Below are 13,294 nucleotides of genomic sequence, written 5' to 3'. Positions count from 1 at the left end.
GGAACCAAGGGATCAATTAAAGTGTGTTTGATTTAACGCAAGGAGTATCAGGAATAAAAGTGATGAACTTAGAGCATGGATCAGTACCTGGTGCTATGATGTTGTGGCCATAAGAAACATGGGTTTCTCAGGGGCAGGAATGGTTGCTGGATGTTCCAGGGTTTACAGCATTTAAAAAGAATAGGGAGGGAAAAAAAAAAGAGGAGGGGGTGTAGCACTACTAATCAGAGAGGGTATCACAGCTACAGAAGCTTCCATTGTTGAGGAAGATCTGCCTACCGAGTCAGTATGGATGGAAATTAGGAACAGCAAGGGAGCAGTCACCTCGTTAGGGGTTTACTGCAGGCCCCCCAATAGCTGCAGGGAGATTGAAGAGAGCATAGGTTGGCAGATTTTAGAAAAGCGTGGACATAGTAGGGTTGTTGTAATAGGTGACTTTAACTTTCCCAATATCGATTGGAACCTCCTTCAAGCAGAAGATTTGAATGGAGCTGTTTTTGTAAGGTGTGTTCAGAAGGGTTTCCTTAATCAGTACGTTGACAGGCCGATGAGGGGAGAGGCCATTCTAGACTTGGTGCTCGGAAACGAGCCAGGGCAGGTATCAGATCTTGTGGTGGGAGAGCATTTTGGTGATAGTGACCACAACTGCCTCACATCCTACATAGCTATGGAGAAGGAGAGGATTAGGCAAAATGGGAGGATATTAAGTTGGGGAAGAGGAAACTATGATGCGATTAGACGTGAGTTAGGAAGCATGGACTGGGAGCAATTGTTTAAGGAACAGTTGCTGCGAATGATAAATAAATATGTCCCTCTGAGACAGGCAAGAAGGGGTAAGATAAAGGAACCTTGGATGATGAGAGCGGTGGAGCTTCTCGTCAAAAGGAAGAAGGTAGCTTACATAAGGTTTAGAAGCTAGGGTCAAGCTCAGCTCTACTGGATTACAGGCAGGCAAGGAAGGAGCTCAAAAATGGTCTGAGGAGAGCCAGGAGGGGGCACAAGAAAGGCTTGGCAGAACAGATTAGGGAGAACACAAAGGCATTTTACACTTCTGTGAGGAATAAGAGAATGGTCAAAGGAAGAGTAGGGCCGATCAGGGATAGCATAGGGAACTTGTGTGTGGAGTCTGAGGAGGTAGGGGAAGCCCTAAATGAGTTTTTTGCTTCTATCTTTACGAAAGAAATGAACTTTATAGTGAATGAAACCTTTGAAGAGCAGATGTGCATGCTGGAATGGATAGAGATAGAGATAGAGGAAGCTGATGTGCTGAAAATTTTGTCAAACATTAAGATTGACAAGTCGCCAGGCCCAGACCAGATTTGTCCTCAGCTGCTTTGGGAAATGAGAAATGAGATTGCTTCACCACTTGCGAAGATCTTTGCATCGTCGCTCTCCACTGAGTCGTACCTGAGGACTGGAGAGAAGCAAATGTAATTTCTCTGTTCAAGAAAGGAAATAGGGAAATCCCTGGCAATTACAGACCAGTCAGTCTCACGTCTGTCGTCTGCAAAGTGTTAGAAAGGAATCGGAGGGATAGGATTTATGACCATCTGGAAGAGCATGGCTTGATTAAATGCAGTCAACACAGCTTTGTGAGGGACAGGTCATGCCTCACAAACCTTATTGAGTTCTCTGAGGATTTGACTAGAAAAGTTGATGAGGGTTGAGCTGTGGATGTGGTGTATGTGGACTTAAGCAAGGCATTTGACAAGGTTCCCCATGGTAGGCTCATTCAGAAGGCCAAGAGGAATGGGATACAGGGGAACTTAGCTGTCTGGGTACAGAATTGGCTGGCCAACAGAAGACAGTGAGTGGTAGTAGAAGGAAAATATTCTGCCTGGAAGTCAGTGGTGAATGGTGTTCCACAGGGCTCTGTCCTTGGACCTCTACTGTTTGTAATTTTTATTAATGACTTGGATGAGGGGATTGAAGGATGGGTCAGGAAGTTTGCAGACGACACAAAGGTTGGAGATGTCATTGACAGTATAGAGATCTGTTGTAGGCTGCAGCAGGACATTGACAGGATGGAAAGATGGGCTGAGAGGTGGAAGATGGAGTTCAACCTGGATAAATGCGAGGTGATGCATTTTGGAAGGTCGAATTTGAAAGCTGAGTACAGGATTAAGGACAGAATTCTTGTCAGTGTGGAGGAACAGGGGGATCTTGGCGTGCAAGTACATAGATCCCTTAAAATGGCTACCCAAGTGGACAGGGTTGTTAAGAAAGTATATGGTGTTTTGGCTTTCATTAACAGGGGGATTGAGTTTAAGAGTCTTGAGATCTTGTTGCAACTCTATAAAACTTTGGTTAGTCCGCACTTGGAATGCTGCGTTCAGTTCTGGTCGCCCTATTATAGGAAAGATGTGGACGCTTTGGAGAGTGTTCAGAGGAGGTTTACCAGGATGCTGCCTGGACTGGAGGGCTTATCTTATAGAGAGGTTGACTGAGCTCGGACTTTTTTCATTGGAGAAAAGGAGGAGGAGAGGGGACCTTATTGAGGTATACAAGATAATGAGAGGCATAGATAGAGTTGATAGCCAGAGACTATTTCCCAGGGCAGAAATGGCTAACATGAGGGGTCATAGTTTAAGCTGATTGGAGGAAAGTATAGAGGGGATGTCAGAGGTGGGTTCTTTACACAGAGTTGAGAAAGCATGGAATGCGTTGCCAGCAACAGTTGTGGAAGCGAGGTCATTGGGGACATTTAAGAGACTGCTGGACATGCATATGGTCACAGAAATTTGAGGGTGCATACATGAGGATCAATGGTCAGCACAACATCGTGGGCTGAAGGGCCTGTTCTGTGCTGTACTATGTTCTATATCCCTGGACACTGCAGGGCAATTTAGCATGATCAATTCACCCAAACTGTACATCTTTAAACTGTGGGAGGAACCAGAGCACCCGGTGCAAAACCACACCGATACAGTAAAAATGTCTGTGTGAAGTTTGCACAGTCACCAAAGATGGCATTGACGCAGCAGTGCTAAACACTGTACCATAGCAACACTCTGATCCACTGCTCAAACCAAAATAATGTCTCTCTAATCTAATATTCCTCCAATCACATGCTGTTCCTCTCTCACATTTGCTGCTACAGACAGGACCAACATGTGGTTTGGGGGATGGAGTTGATGAAAACAGCTCGGTACGTAAAATGCCTATTGCGGACTAATCACTGGAGTTACTGTTGACTGAGCCCAGACAGGTAGCTTTGCCACCACCTTAGGTGGCCTGCTGGACCTGGGTTCCAGGGGAATGGAAAGGGTTGAGGGAGTAAAATGGAGGCACATGCAAGTGGTAGCACGAGAAGGAACAGGCTACACGAGTAGGAAGGAGGATGTTGGTAGGAGGATAGGATAAGACTATTAATGAAGGGGAGAAGGAGGTGCTTACAAGGTTGGGGAAGCAGAAAAAAAAAAGAGAATGGATATTTTTAAACCTGCAAGTAAAAGATTCTCATCTAACTAGAGGCCAGGGAATTTGTATTTACTGAGGTAAATGGAATTCCTTGCAAATAAAATGTGAAATCTGCAACATAAGACAGCATAAATTTAGTAGCTACTACGTAAGAAATATTATGAACAATGTGTCAATCCTTAAATGAAGATCAGAAATGCAGTTAAATGGTTGCAACTATCTGGTTAAAACACTTTGCCCATATGAGATGTTTGTGACTTCACTAATCTGCAGGTGGTGTGTTAAAACGACAGACACTTCAATATAAAGAGATGCTGAGAGTTACTTTCAAAATAATTTTTATTACTAATTTATGCTTGTTACGTTTTGCCAATTTAAATACTGTGCAGTCTATAAATGAATGATTTCTTTGCATGTTGTAGCTCGAGGTTACCAAAGGCTTGATAATTGAGGATATTGAGAAGTTCTTCTAATTTTGCCGAGAGTCCAAAACACCAAATGAGAGAACATAATGACATAATGCTACAAGGCAGCATGGTTTTGTGTGGAGGAGATCGTGCCTTACCAATTATAGAGTTCTTTGAGGAAGTGACCAAGTTGATAGGTGAAAGAAGGGCTGTTGATGTCATTTACATGGACTTTAGTAAGGTGCTGGATTAGGTTCCCTATGGTAAACTAATGGAGAAAATGAAGTCAGATGGTATGCAGGGTGTTCTAGCTATGTGGATAAAGAACTGGTTGAACAAGATAAAAGAACAGGAGACAGAGAGTAGTGGTTAAAGGGAGTTTCTTGAAATGGAGAAAGGTGACCAGTGGTGTTCCACAGGGATCAGTGCTGGGGCCTCTGTTGTTTGTGATATACATAAAAGCTGAAAATGTGTTGCTGGAAAAGCACAGCAGGTCAGGCAGCATCCAAGGAGCAGGAGAATCAACGTTTCAGGCATGAGCCCTTCTTCAGGAGGAGTAACAAAAAGCATAGGGGACTGTCAAAGAATACAGGAGAATATAGATAGATTGGAGAGTTGGGCGGAGAAGTGGCAGATGGAGTTCAATCCAGGCAAATGTGAGGTGGTGTGTTTTGGAAAGTCTAATTCTAGAGCGAATTATACAGTAAGTGGAAGAGCCTTGGGAAAAGTTGATGAGCAGGGAGATCTAGGAGTTCAGGTCCATTGCACCCTGCACAGCTGGATAGAGTGGTCAAGAAGGCTTATGGTACGCTTGCCTTCATCGGACGAGGTATTAAGTGTAAGAGTTGGCAGATCATGTTAAAATTGTACAAGACATTTAGAATACTGTGTACAGTTCTGGTTGCCACATTACCAAAAGGATGTGGACACTTTGGAGAGGGTGCATAGAAAGGATGTTGCCTGGTATGGAAGGTGCTAGCTATGAAGAGAGGTTGAGTAGGTTAGGTTTGTTTTCATTCGAAAAAAGGAGATTGAGGGGGCACCTGATTGGGGACGACAAAAGCATGAAGGGTATAAACAGGGTAGATAGAGATAAGCTTTTTCCTAGGGTGAAGGATTCAATAACAAGAGGTCATGCTTTCAAGGTGAGAGGTGAAAAGTTTACGGTGGATACACATGGCAAGTATTTTACACAGAAGGTGATAGGTGGCTGGAATGCATTGCCAGCAGAGGTAGTAGAGACAGGTACGATAGATTTATTTAAGATGTGGCTGGACAAATGCATGAGTAGGTGGGGAGCAGAGGGATACATATGCTTAGGAATTGGGCGACGGGTTTAGACAGTGGATTTGGATCGGTTCAGGTTTGGAAGGGTGAAGGGCCCGTTCCTGGGCTGTAAATTTTCTTTGTCCTTTCTAATAAATACGTTAACGAGAATGAAAGTAACACCTAAAAAAAAATCAAAGAAACAGTGCTCAAGAAAGTCTGTACAGTCTTCAAAAGAAGAGATTTTGACATACTGCCAGGTTCAAATAGGTAGAGATGCTTACATAATATGAATGACAAAGCTGTCTAACAATGCCAAGGCTATAAAGTCTATCATATTGAAATCTGCTTTCTATAGTCTTCAGGCATAAAGCAAAGAAACTAAGTTTATTTTGGCTGAACCTATAGTAAACTGTGTGACCCCACTGTATCTATGGTTTTGAGTTCTGGCACCAAAAGAATATGAAGGTTTTGTAGAGTCAGGAAGAAATTTACTTGAACAAATCCAGGAATGATTAAAGCTGGAGTTGTTCTCCTGAGAGCCAAAAAAGGCAGAGGAATTGTGGTAGAAATGCTATAAAATGACAAAGGGTTTGGATAGAATAAACTGAAACTGTTTCCAATGGCTGGAGGATTACTAATCACATGCCCAAATTTAACTTTTAAGGAGGCACTGGATTCCTCTTAGAAAGACCTGGTGCAGACTGGATGGGCTGAATGACCTCTTCCCTATTCTGCACTCTTCTATTCTATAGGGCCTAAAGTACATTGTAAAGTCAGAAGCTAAAAGGAGCCCATAATTTCTCTCTTTAGCCCTGGGTTGGGGAGTGGGGGCAGAATGGAATTTCAACTCCAGCAATTGGATAGATTTTAACATGGGCAGTTAAAATGCCCTACATGACTTAACCAGCAGAAATATACAATTTCAGACCCATGCTTCAAGACAGGCTGGTTTCACCCATGCAAGTCATAAGTGAGCTCATTAGGGTGCAATGACAAATTTATGGTGTGGGCCCCAAAGCTAACATTCAGCCTGAGCAAGAATCCGAGAAGAGGATCTCAAATTTGAAACTGCAAGATTTTTTTTTAAAACTTTGCCTTCTGGCAAGTCTTCCTTCAAATCCTACAAAAGAGAGACAAGGCTTTTCTTGCTATGCACATCCAGTTCTTAAGGTAAGGCCCTCTAGAAACCTGTACCCTATATCTCTGCAAACAACTGCATGTCCAAGACTAGTCAAATGTTTGACAGCATAGCAGCTGATTTTCCATGAACCAACAGTATGTTAACAAGGCACATTGGTTAAAACCATCACTGCCTTGAACTATGATGGGCAAGTTAGAATCTTACTGAAACTGCTCAATTTCTTTCTGCCAGTCATCTGGTGCAATTAGTTAACATTTAGAAGTACACAAGTTAAATGAAAGACAGATTCAATCTGGCTGCCCATATATTAATCCATATCTTTATTAGTCTTTATTACTACTTTCCAATGTTTACCATCTTCTAGCCAGAAAATCAATTGTCTGTGCCCCACTAAGATTTGCCAGTTTTATGCACTTTGGCACACTTGCTTTCAAACACCTTCCAAGGGCATGTATCATGGCACTTCAACTAACATTTGAAGGTGCAAATAGCCACCGGTTTATTTCTATGATCTGTTGCAACAGTTGAATTCATTCTTTCAGCAGAAATCTTGCTAAACTCCTCCACACTTTGCAATTTCGTTGCTTCCTATTGAAAATTATACTAAGAACACTTTATTCAATCACACTTTGCTCCAGCAACTTGAATTTTCTTCTCTCCTGGCAAAGGTCCAACTTCCTTCTTCCATGCTAAACCCTTTCATATAAAATAATCAAGGGAAATATTGCCAGTTAATACATAAATGATAAATAATGATTTGTTTTTGCATTCTTGTGCTCTTCTCCTTTGCTACTGCAGTCTTTGCATGGAGGCAAATTTAGACATTCAGGCAAGTGATTATCTAGCCTGAACAAAGCATCAATTGCAGTTTTATTAGAAAATCAGCAAAACAAAAGCATTAGTGGATTTCTGACTACATTAAAGAAGCTTATCAATAATAAGTAGGCCAATTTAACTGCAAAAATACTATGCTTTTAAATGGTGTTGGAGTGGGATGTTGTTGAAGAGGTACTGCTGATGTTAGAGTTTTCGGAATTATCATAAATGACCACTCATATGTGTTAAAATCCATTCCTAGGAACAGGCCCAAGCCTTCAAAAGATTAAATAAAAAGGTCATACCACCAACAACTATTAAACTGTAGATGCATTCAGTCAGGTACCCAACTTTGAGGTTTTGCTGCTCATTCAGTTCGTTCAAGGTATTATTGAAGTAGATTTGTGAGCTCATTACACCATTAGGTGAAATGAGCTAAAAACTCATTGAATCAAAAAAAAACTCACTCTATGACAAGCATGCTGGTGACTGCTGCAGAAATGATATTCTCAATTAAACATTCATACTTTAATCTTCAAATACTAATTCCTAACACAGCCTTATTGTAAAGTACTGTCTGACCGAGCAGTTTAAAAGCAGTTAGCAAAAGATACAACTGGCTGGGTTTGTGAACCCGAAAGAGATATCCTTCAGCAACAGTTCTGAATCTAAACAGTATCTTTCAAATTCCCATGTCACTTCAAAAGTGGCAGAGAGACGACAGTGAATGAACAAAACTGTAAATGAGGTGGTGGATTTTAATGAAGGTCTTTGTGGAAAAGGAGATGGTGCAGAGACAAAGATATTTTAGGGAATTCAGGGGTGCAGGGCTCAGACAGCTGGAAGTGGTGAGCGAGAAGAAATGCCCAAGACGACACAACCAGAGTAATGAAAAAGTTTGGAGGAAGGGAGATCATGGTGAAAGAAGAGATAGGCGAGATGAAGAATAGATTTAGCAAGAGTAGAAGGTTGCAGAGAGACATAAATAGGACTGAGAGGTAGCAAATGGAGTTTAATGTGGACAAGTGTGAGGTGATACACTTTGGACGGAGTAATCGGAATGCAAAGTACTGGGCTAATGGTAAGATTCTTGGGAGTGCAGATGAGCAGAGAGAGCTCGGTGTCCATGTACACAGATCCCTGAAAGTTGCCACCCAGATTGACAGGGTTGTTAAGAAGGCATACAGTGTTTTGGCCTTTATTAGTAGAGGGATTGAGTTCTGGAACCAGGAGGTTATTCTGCAGCTGTACAAAGCTCTGGTACGGCCACACTTGGAATATTGTGTACAGTTCTGGTCACTGCATTATAAGAAGGATGTGGAAGCTTTGGAAAGGGTGCTGAGGAGATTTACTAGGATGTTGCCTGGAATGGAAGGAATGTCTTACCAGGAAAGGCTAAGGGCCTTGAGGCTGTTCTCGTTAGAGAGAAGAAGGTTGAAAGGTGACTTAATAGAGACATACAAGATAATCAGAGGGTTAGGTAGAGTGGACAGGGAGAGCCTTTTTCCAAGTATGGGGACGGCAAACACGAGGGGACACAACTTTAAAGTGAGGGGAGATAGGTATAAGACAGATGTCAGAGGTAGTTTCTTTACTCAGAGAGTAGTAAGGATATGGAATGCTTTGCCTGCAACGGTAGTTGATTCACCAAGTTTAAGTGCATTTAAGTCGTCATTGGACAGGTATATGAACGTACATGGAATAGTGTAGGTGGGATGGGCTTCAGATTAGTATGACAGGGCAGTGCAACATTGAGGGCCGAAGGGCCTGTACTGTGCTGTAATGTTCTAAGAGGATGAACACTTTAAATTAAGAGGCATGTGAGGAATTGTAGGCCACCAAGAACATGACGGATGAGCAAGCATGATATTGTGACAGACTGAATATTCACTAAGGTTTAAAGAGGATGGAGAATGAGGAGCCAACCAAGAAAACACTGGAAAAGCTAATTCTGAAGATAGCAAAAAAAAAGAGGGGATTCTGGCAGCAAATGAGCAGAGGTAATGGCAAAAACAGGCAATGTTTGAGAAAGCAAAAATAGTAAAATAAAATTTGTGATCAACACTTGCGTTTTGACATAGCCCCTAACAAAATGGAAGCAGGGAAAGAAAATCAAAACAAAAAACAAAATTCTGGAGAAACTCAGCAGTTTCTCCATCTGTGGTGAGTAAACAGTAGGGTGGCACGATGGCTCAGTGGTTAGCACTGCTGCTACACAGCGCCAGGGACCCAGGTTCGAATCGAACCTCGGGCGACTATCTGCATGGGTTCCCTCCCACAATCCAAAGGTGTGCAGAGGCCAGGTGAATTGGCCATGCTAAAACTGCCCATTGTGTCAGGTGCATTAGTTAGGGGTAAATGTAGGGGGAATGGGTCTGGGTGGGTTACTTTTTGGAGAGTCGGTGTGGACTCGTTGGGCCGACTGGCCTGTTTCCACACTGTAGGGAATCTAATCAATGCTTCGAGTCTAGTGACGATTCTTCAAGTTCTGAAGAAAGGTCACAGGACTCAAAACATGAACCATGTTTTCTCTCCAAAGAAGCAGCCAGACTTTTTGCAGTTCTCCAAAAATTTCTGTTTTGGTTCATTTCAGATCTCCAGCATCCGCAGTTCTTTGTTTTATTTGAGGAGAGACTGAGTAGACTGGGACTACACTCACTGTAATTTAGAAGAATGAGGGCAAAACTTATAGAAACATACAAAATTATGAAGGGAATACGTAAGACAGAAGCAACGAGGTTGTTTCCACTGGTGATGAAACTAAAACTCGGGGCATCACCTCAAAATAAGGGGGAGCAGATTAAGGACTCTGTTGAGGAAGAACTTCTTCACCCAAAAGGTTGGGAATCTGTGGAATTCCTTGCTTAATGAAGCAGTTGAGGCTCCCTCACAATGTTTTTAAGGTCAAGATAATTCCTTTACTGTACAAGAATTTAAGGTTTATGGTGAGCAGGCAGGTAAGTGGAGCTGAGTCCACAAATAGATAAGCCATGATGTTATTGAATAGCAGAGAAGGCTCGATGGGCCAAATGGCCTACTCCTGCTCCTCTTTCTTATGCTATTTGATGAAGGAGCACACTCTGAAAGCTAGTACTTCCAATAAACCTGTTGGACTATAACCTGGGTGGTGTGTGATTTTTACCTTTGTCCACCTCAGTCCAACACCAACACCTCCACATTATGTTCTTATGAAATCAAAAGCTCTGCTAGAAAACAATATAAAAATGAAACAGAGTAATCAGAGCTCAGGAGATGATGAGTTCAGTACAGAAGTACAAGTAGGCTGAAGACAGATGCTAAATCCAGAAGCTGATATCAAGCAAATGAAGGTTGCTGTAGCTTTTTGTTACTTGAAAATAACACTGGAGCCACACCATTCAGATCATCATAAGCAAAGCTGAGAAGTTTCTGAAGACATCTACCAGTTTTGGTCAAGATCGAGGCCATGTAACTCAGGTTGGTGCGTGCTGCTGTTGGCTAAGCATCACGATAAAACACAGAGCGCCCTGTAGGAGGAGAGGAGCTGTAGTTCGTCATGAAGAAGAAAGAGTTCTGAAGGACTTTATGACTGAAGCTGATGACATATTGCAGTATTAGCATATGTCAGCCTGCAAAGCTTCGAACAAAACAAAAAAAAAAACTTCAAAAATGGAAACTTGTAAATCACTGGTGGGGGTTGTCACCACTAGAAAATGTCATATGTTTTTACTACCAACAATGGACATGTCTTGCTGTACTGAATATATCCATGACACAGTCCACATTACCTGTTTGATGCTGGAGGACGTAGAGTCAGAAAATCAGCATCAAGTCTAATAGAATTCCAAGATATCAAGCAGCAACATTTTCAATCACTTACACAGTAAAAGGTTAATAGACAGTGATACTGAGCATACAACAGATGGAAATTTGAAATAGGAACATAACTCACCAAATACAGATTAATGCACAGCTTGTGAGTGCGTGCCTCAAATATATTTAAACTGGCAGAGACAAAACATTTGTGCTTGATTGCCAAGGAGATCAAAGGTTAAAGGGAAAAACTGGAAAATGGGGTTGAAAAAAAATCAGCCCATAATTGAATTGCCTAATTTCTGCTCCTATGTCTTAATGGTCTTATTTGTTAACTTTACTTCCACAATGTTCTTAAAAGCTCCACCCCATTCCATTCCAATGCCATACCCATCCCACCCCATTAATCTACTGCATATCACCCTTATTCAATCCCTTCTTTCTATGTCATCCCCATTTACCATTTCATATATCTTATGCACCCCCTCCCATACCTACTAGATAATTTCCATACCATTCCCTTCTCTTACAGGGCGCTCTATGTTTTGTGAAGTGGTTTTGAAAAAAAAAAGTGTTATCTGTAACTGTGGGTAACAATTGGTAAATTAGATACTTTAAAACTTGACTGTAACATTCAGTACAGACTACACCTACGCACTCACCAAATAACCAGATACACCTCATAAAATGACTAACCAAAACACTCCAGACAAAACCTGCAATTTATTATTAAAGATTTATTAAGATTTTAGAGAATAAAAACATAGTTTAAATTGTTCTAATAAAAAGCAAAGGTCACTATTCTTCAGTGAGATAGAGTAAGACATGAGGAAGCGATTAGAGGACTGAACAGACTGCAGACCACAAATTTTCATGTCAACATGAACAGTACACTAATGGTTTGTTCAACTTTTCACAGGTGTGCACAATCAGGAATAAAAATGGAATAATTATTACTTTTCCAACATTCCACACAGAATCTTTATTAGCCAAGAACTTATTTCTCAGCTTTGCCCTTCTCAGAAGTGGCTTGGAAGAAAAATGCAGATAACAGTTGACGTAGTTGTACATTGAGATGCAAGGATGTCTTTTGACATTCATCTCAGCTTCAAACTTTTTAAGTGATCACAAATTTAGCCTATTGGACTGCATATGGTCATTTAAGCCACATACTGCACCAACTCCAACATATCCTGCCTCTGGAATCAAATATTTCAGACTGACTCCCATATTTCTCACTGCCATAAGATCCCAGTCTCATCCATGAGGCCAGGTGCTTCCCCATGGCAGACTGTAGTGGAATAAAAGGGAAAAAAAGGAAAGTCCAAGGGCTAGTTAATTGCACTTTTCTCCAAGGAAGCAGTGACAAAACCCTGAAAGCAAGCTCACTGCCTGCCCTTTCAGGTGTGTACTGAATGGTTCAAAGGGAGGAAACCTTTCTACTCAAGACTTACAATATGCTACCACCTCTCTGCAATTTTTTTTCGTACTCTCCTTTAGGCATGCCTTAACTAATGGGACAATGATTCTTTTTAGACCCCTACTTAAGATTGCCTGGTTATCTCATAACAGTGGCTTCAAAAAGACATGTAAAAGCTTCATATACAACGCAGTCAAGTTGTGAATATGATAACATAGCTGCACCAAACCAAAAACAAAGGCTGTTACTCTTCATTTCAGTAAACTATTGATTATATATTTAAAAAGCTGTACCTAGTAAAATTTGAAGCTACACAATATATGTATGTGAATTGTAACTGGCAAAGCAAAAGCAACTGAACTGTGATTTCATATTTTGACCCTCATTCTAATAAATTGAATTTAAGAAAGTATTACATGGCATTCTACCATCTTATTGAAACCACTATATTTGTAATAAGTGCTCCTAAATTGGTTACTGAAATGTACTCTAATACATTTACACAGGCTTCCATTTTTCATGACCAAAACCAACTGCTATAAAATCACAAGCACGAGGTCATTGATTTGAACTTACATTCTCCTTAGAAAATGATCTCGTAAAACAGAGATATCTAGTGACCTTGGATTTAAATAAGCCGTCCTTCCAGAGGTCAGCATCCAAACCATCTGCTGTTTGCGAAATCTGTAAGAACAAGACAGCATGTACAAATACGAGGTGGGATAAAGCTGATTCATGTACAGCGAGTTTTGCTACTTTCCCTAATTAAAACTGACTGTATCATACTGCATCTCATTAAATCATTCCATCAGACATTGTACAAAATTATTTACGAAAATGCTTCTTAAAAAAATACACACAGTCTTCAACAGCACAGCTGCCTCAAGATATATTGCAAATGGTTTTGATAAGGAATCTTACAACATTTGTGGGCAAGTAGAATGGATGGTGCTTGGCAATGGTGGAAAAAAAAATTACCATATACTTAAAATTCAAACCATGTCAGGGAATGCTTATATTGTGTTATGT

The 13,294-nt window shown here is 41.1% G+C and overlaps 1 protein-coding gene across 4 annotated transcripts in view; it reads right to left on the bottom strand.

Moving 5' to 3' along the window:
- The window catches only part of mvb12ba (multivesicular body subunit 12Ba), a 182,846-nt gene that overhangs the window by 128,782 nt on the left and 40,770 nt on the right, over positions 1 to 13,294 (bottom strand). For all 4 annotated transcript variants that reach the window (XM_072566306.1, XM_072566305.1, XM_072566303.1 and 1 more), the window contains exon 3: positions 12,842 to 12,949. In XM_072566306.1, coding sequence (XP_072422407.1) covers positions 12,842 to 12,949 — 108 coding nt within the window. The remainder of the gene's footprint in view (positions 1 to 12,841; positions 12,950 to 13,294) is intronic.

Source organism: Chiloscyllium punctatum, chromosome 49 (assembly GCF_047496795.1).
Source record: "Chiloscyllium punctatum isolate Juve2018m chromosome 49, sChiPun1.3, whole genome shotgun sequence".
NCBI lineage: Eukaryota > Metazoa > Chordata > Chondrichthyes > Orectolobiformes > Hemiscylliidae > Chiloscyllium > Chiloscyllium punctatum.
This window is presented reverse-complemented; position numbering and strand designations above follow the sequence as displayed.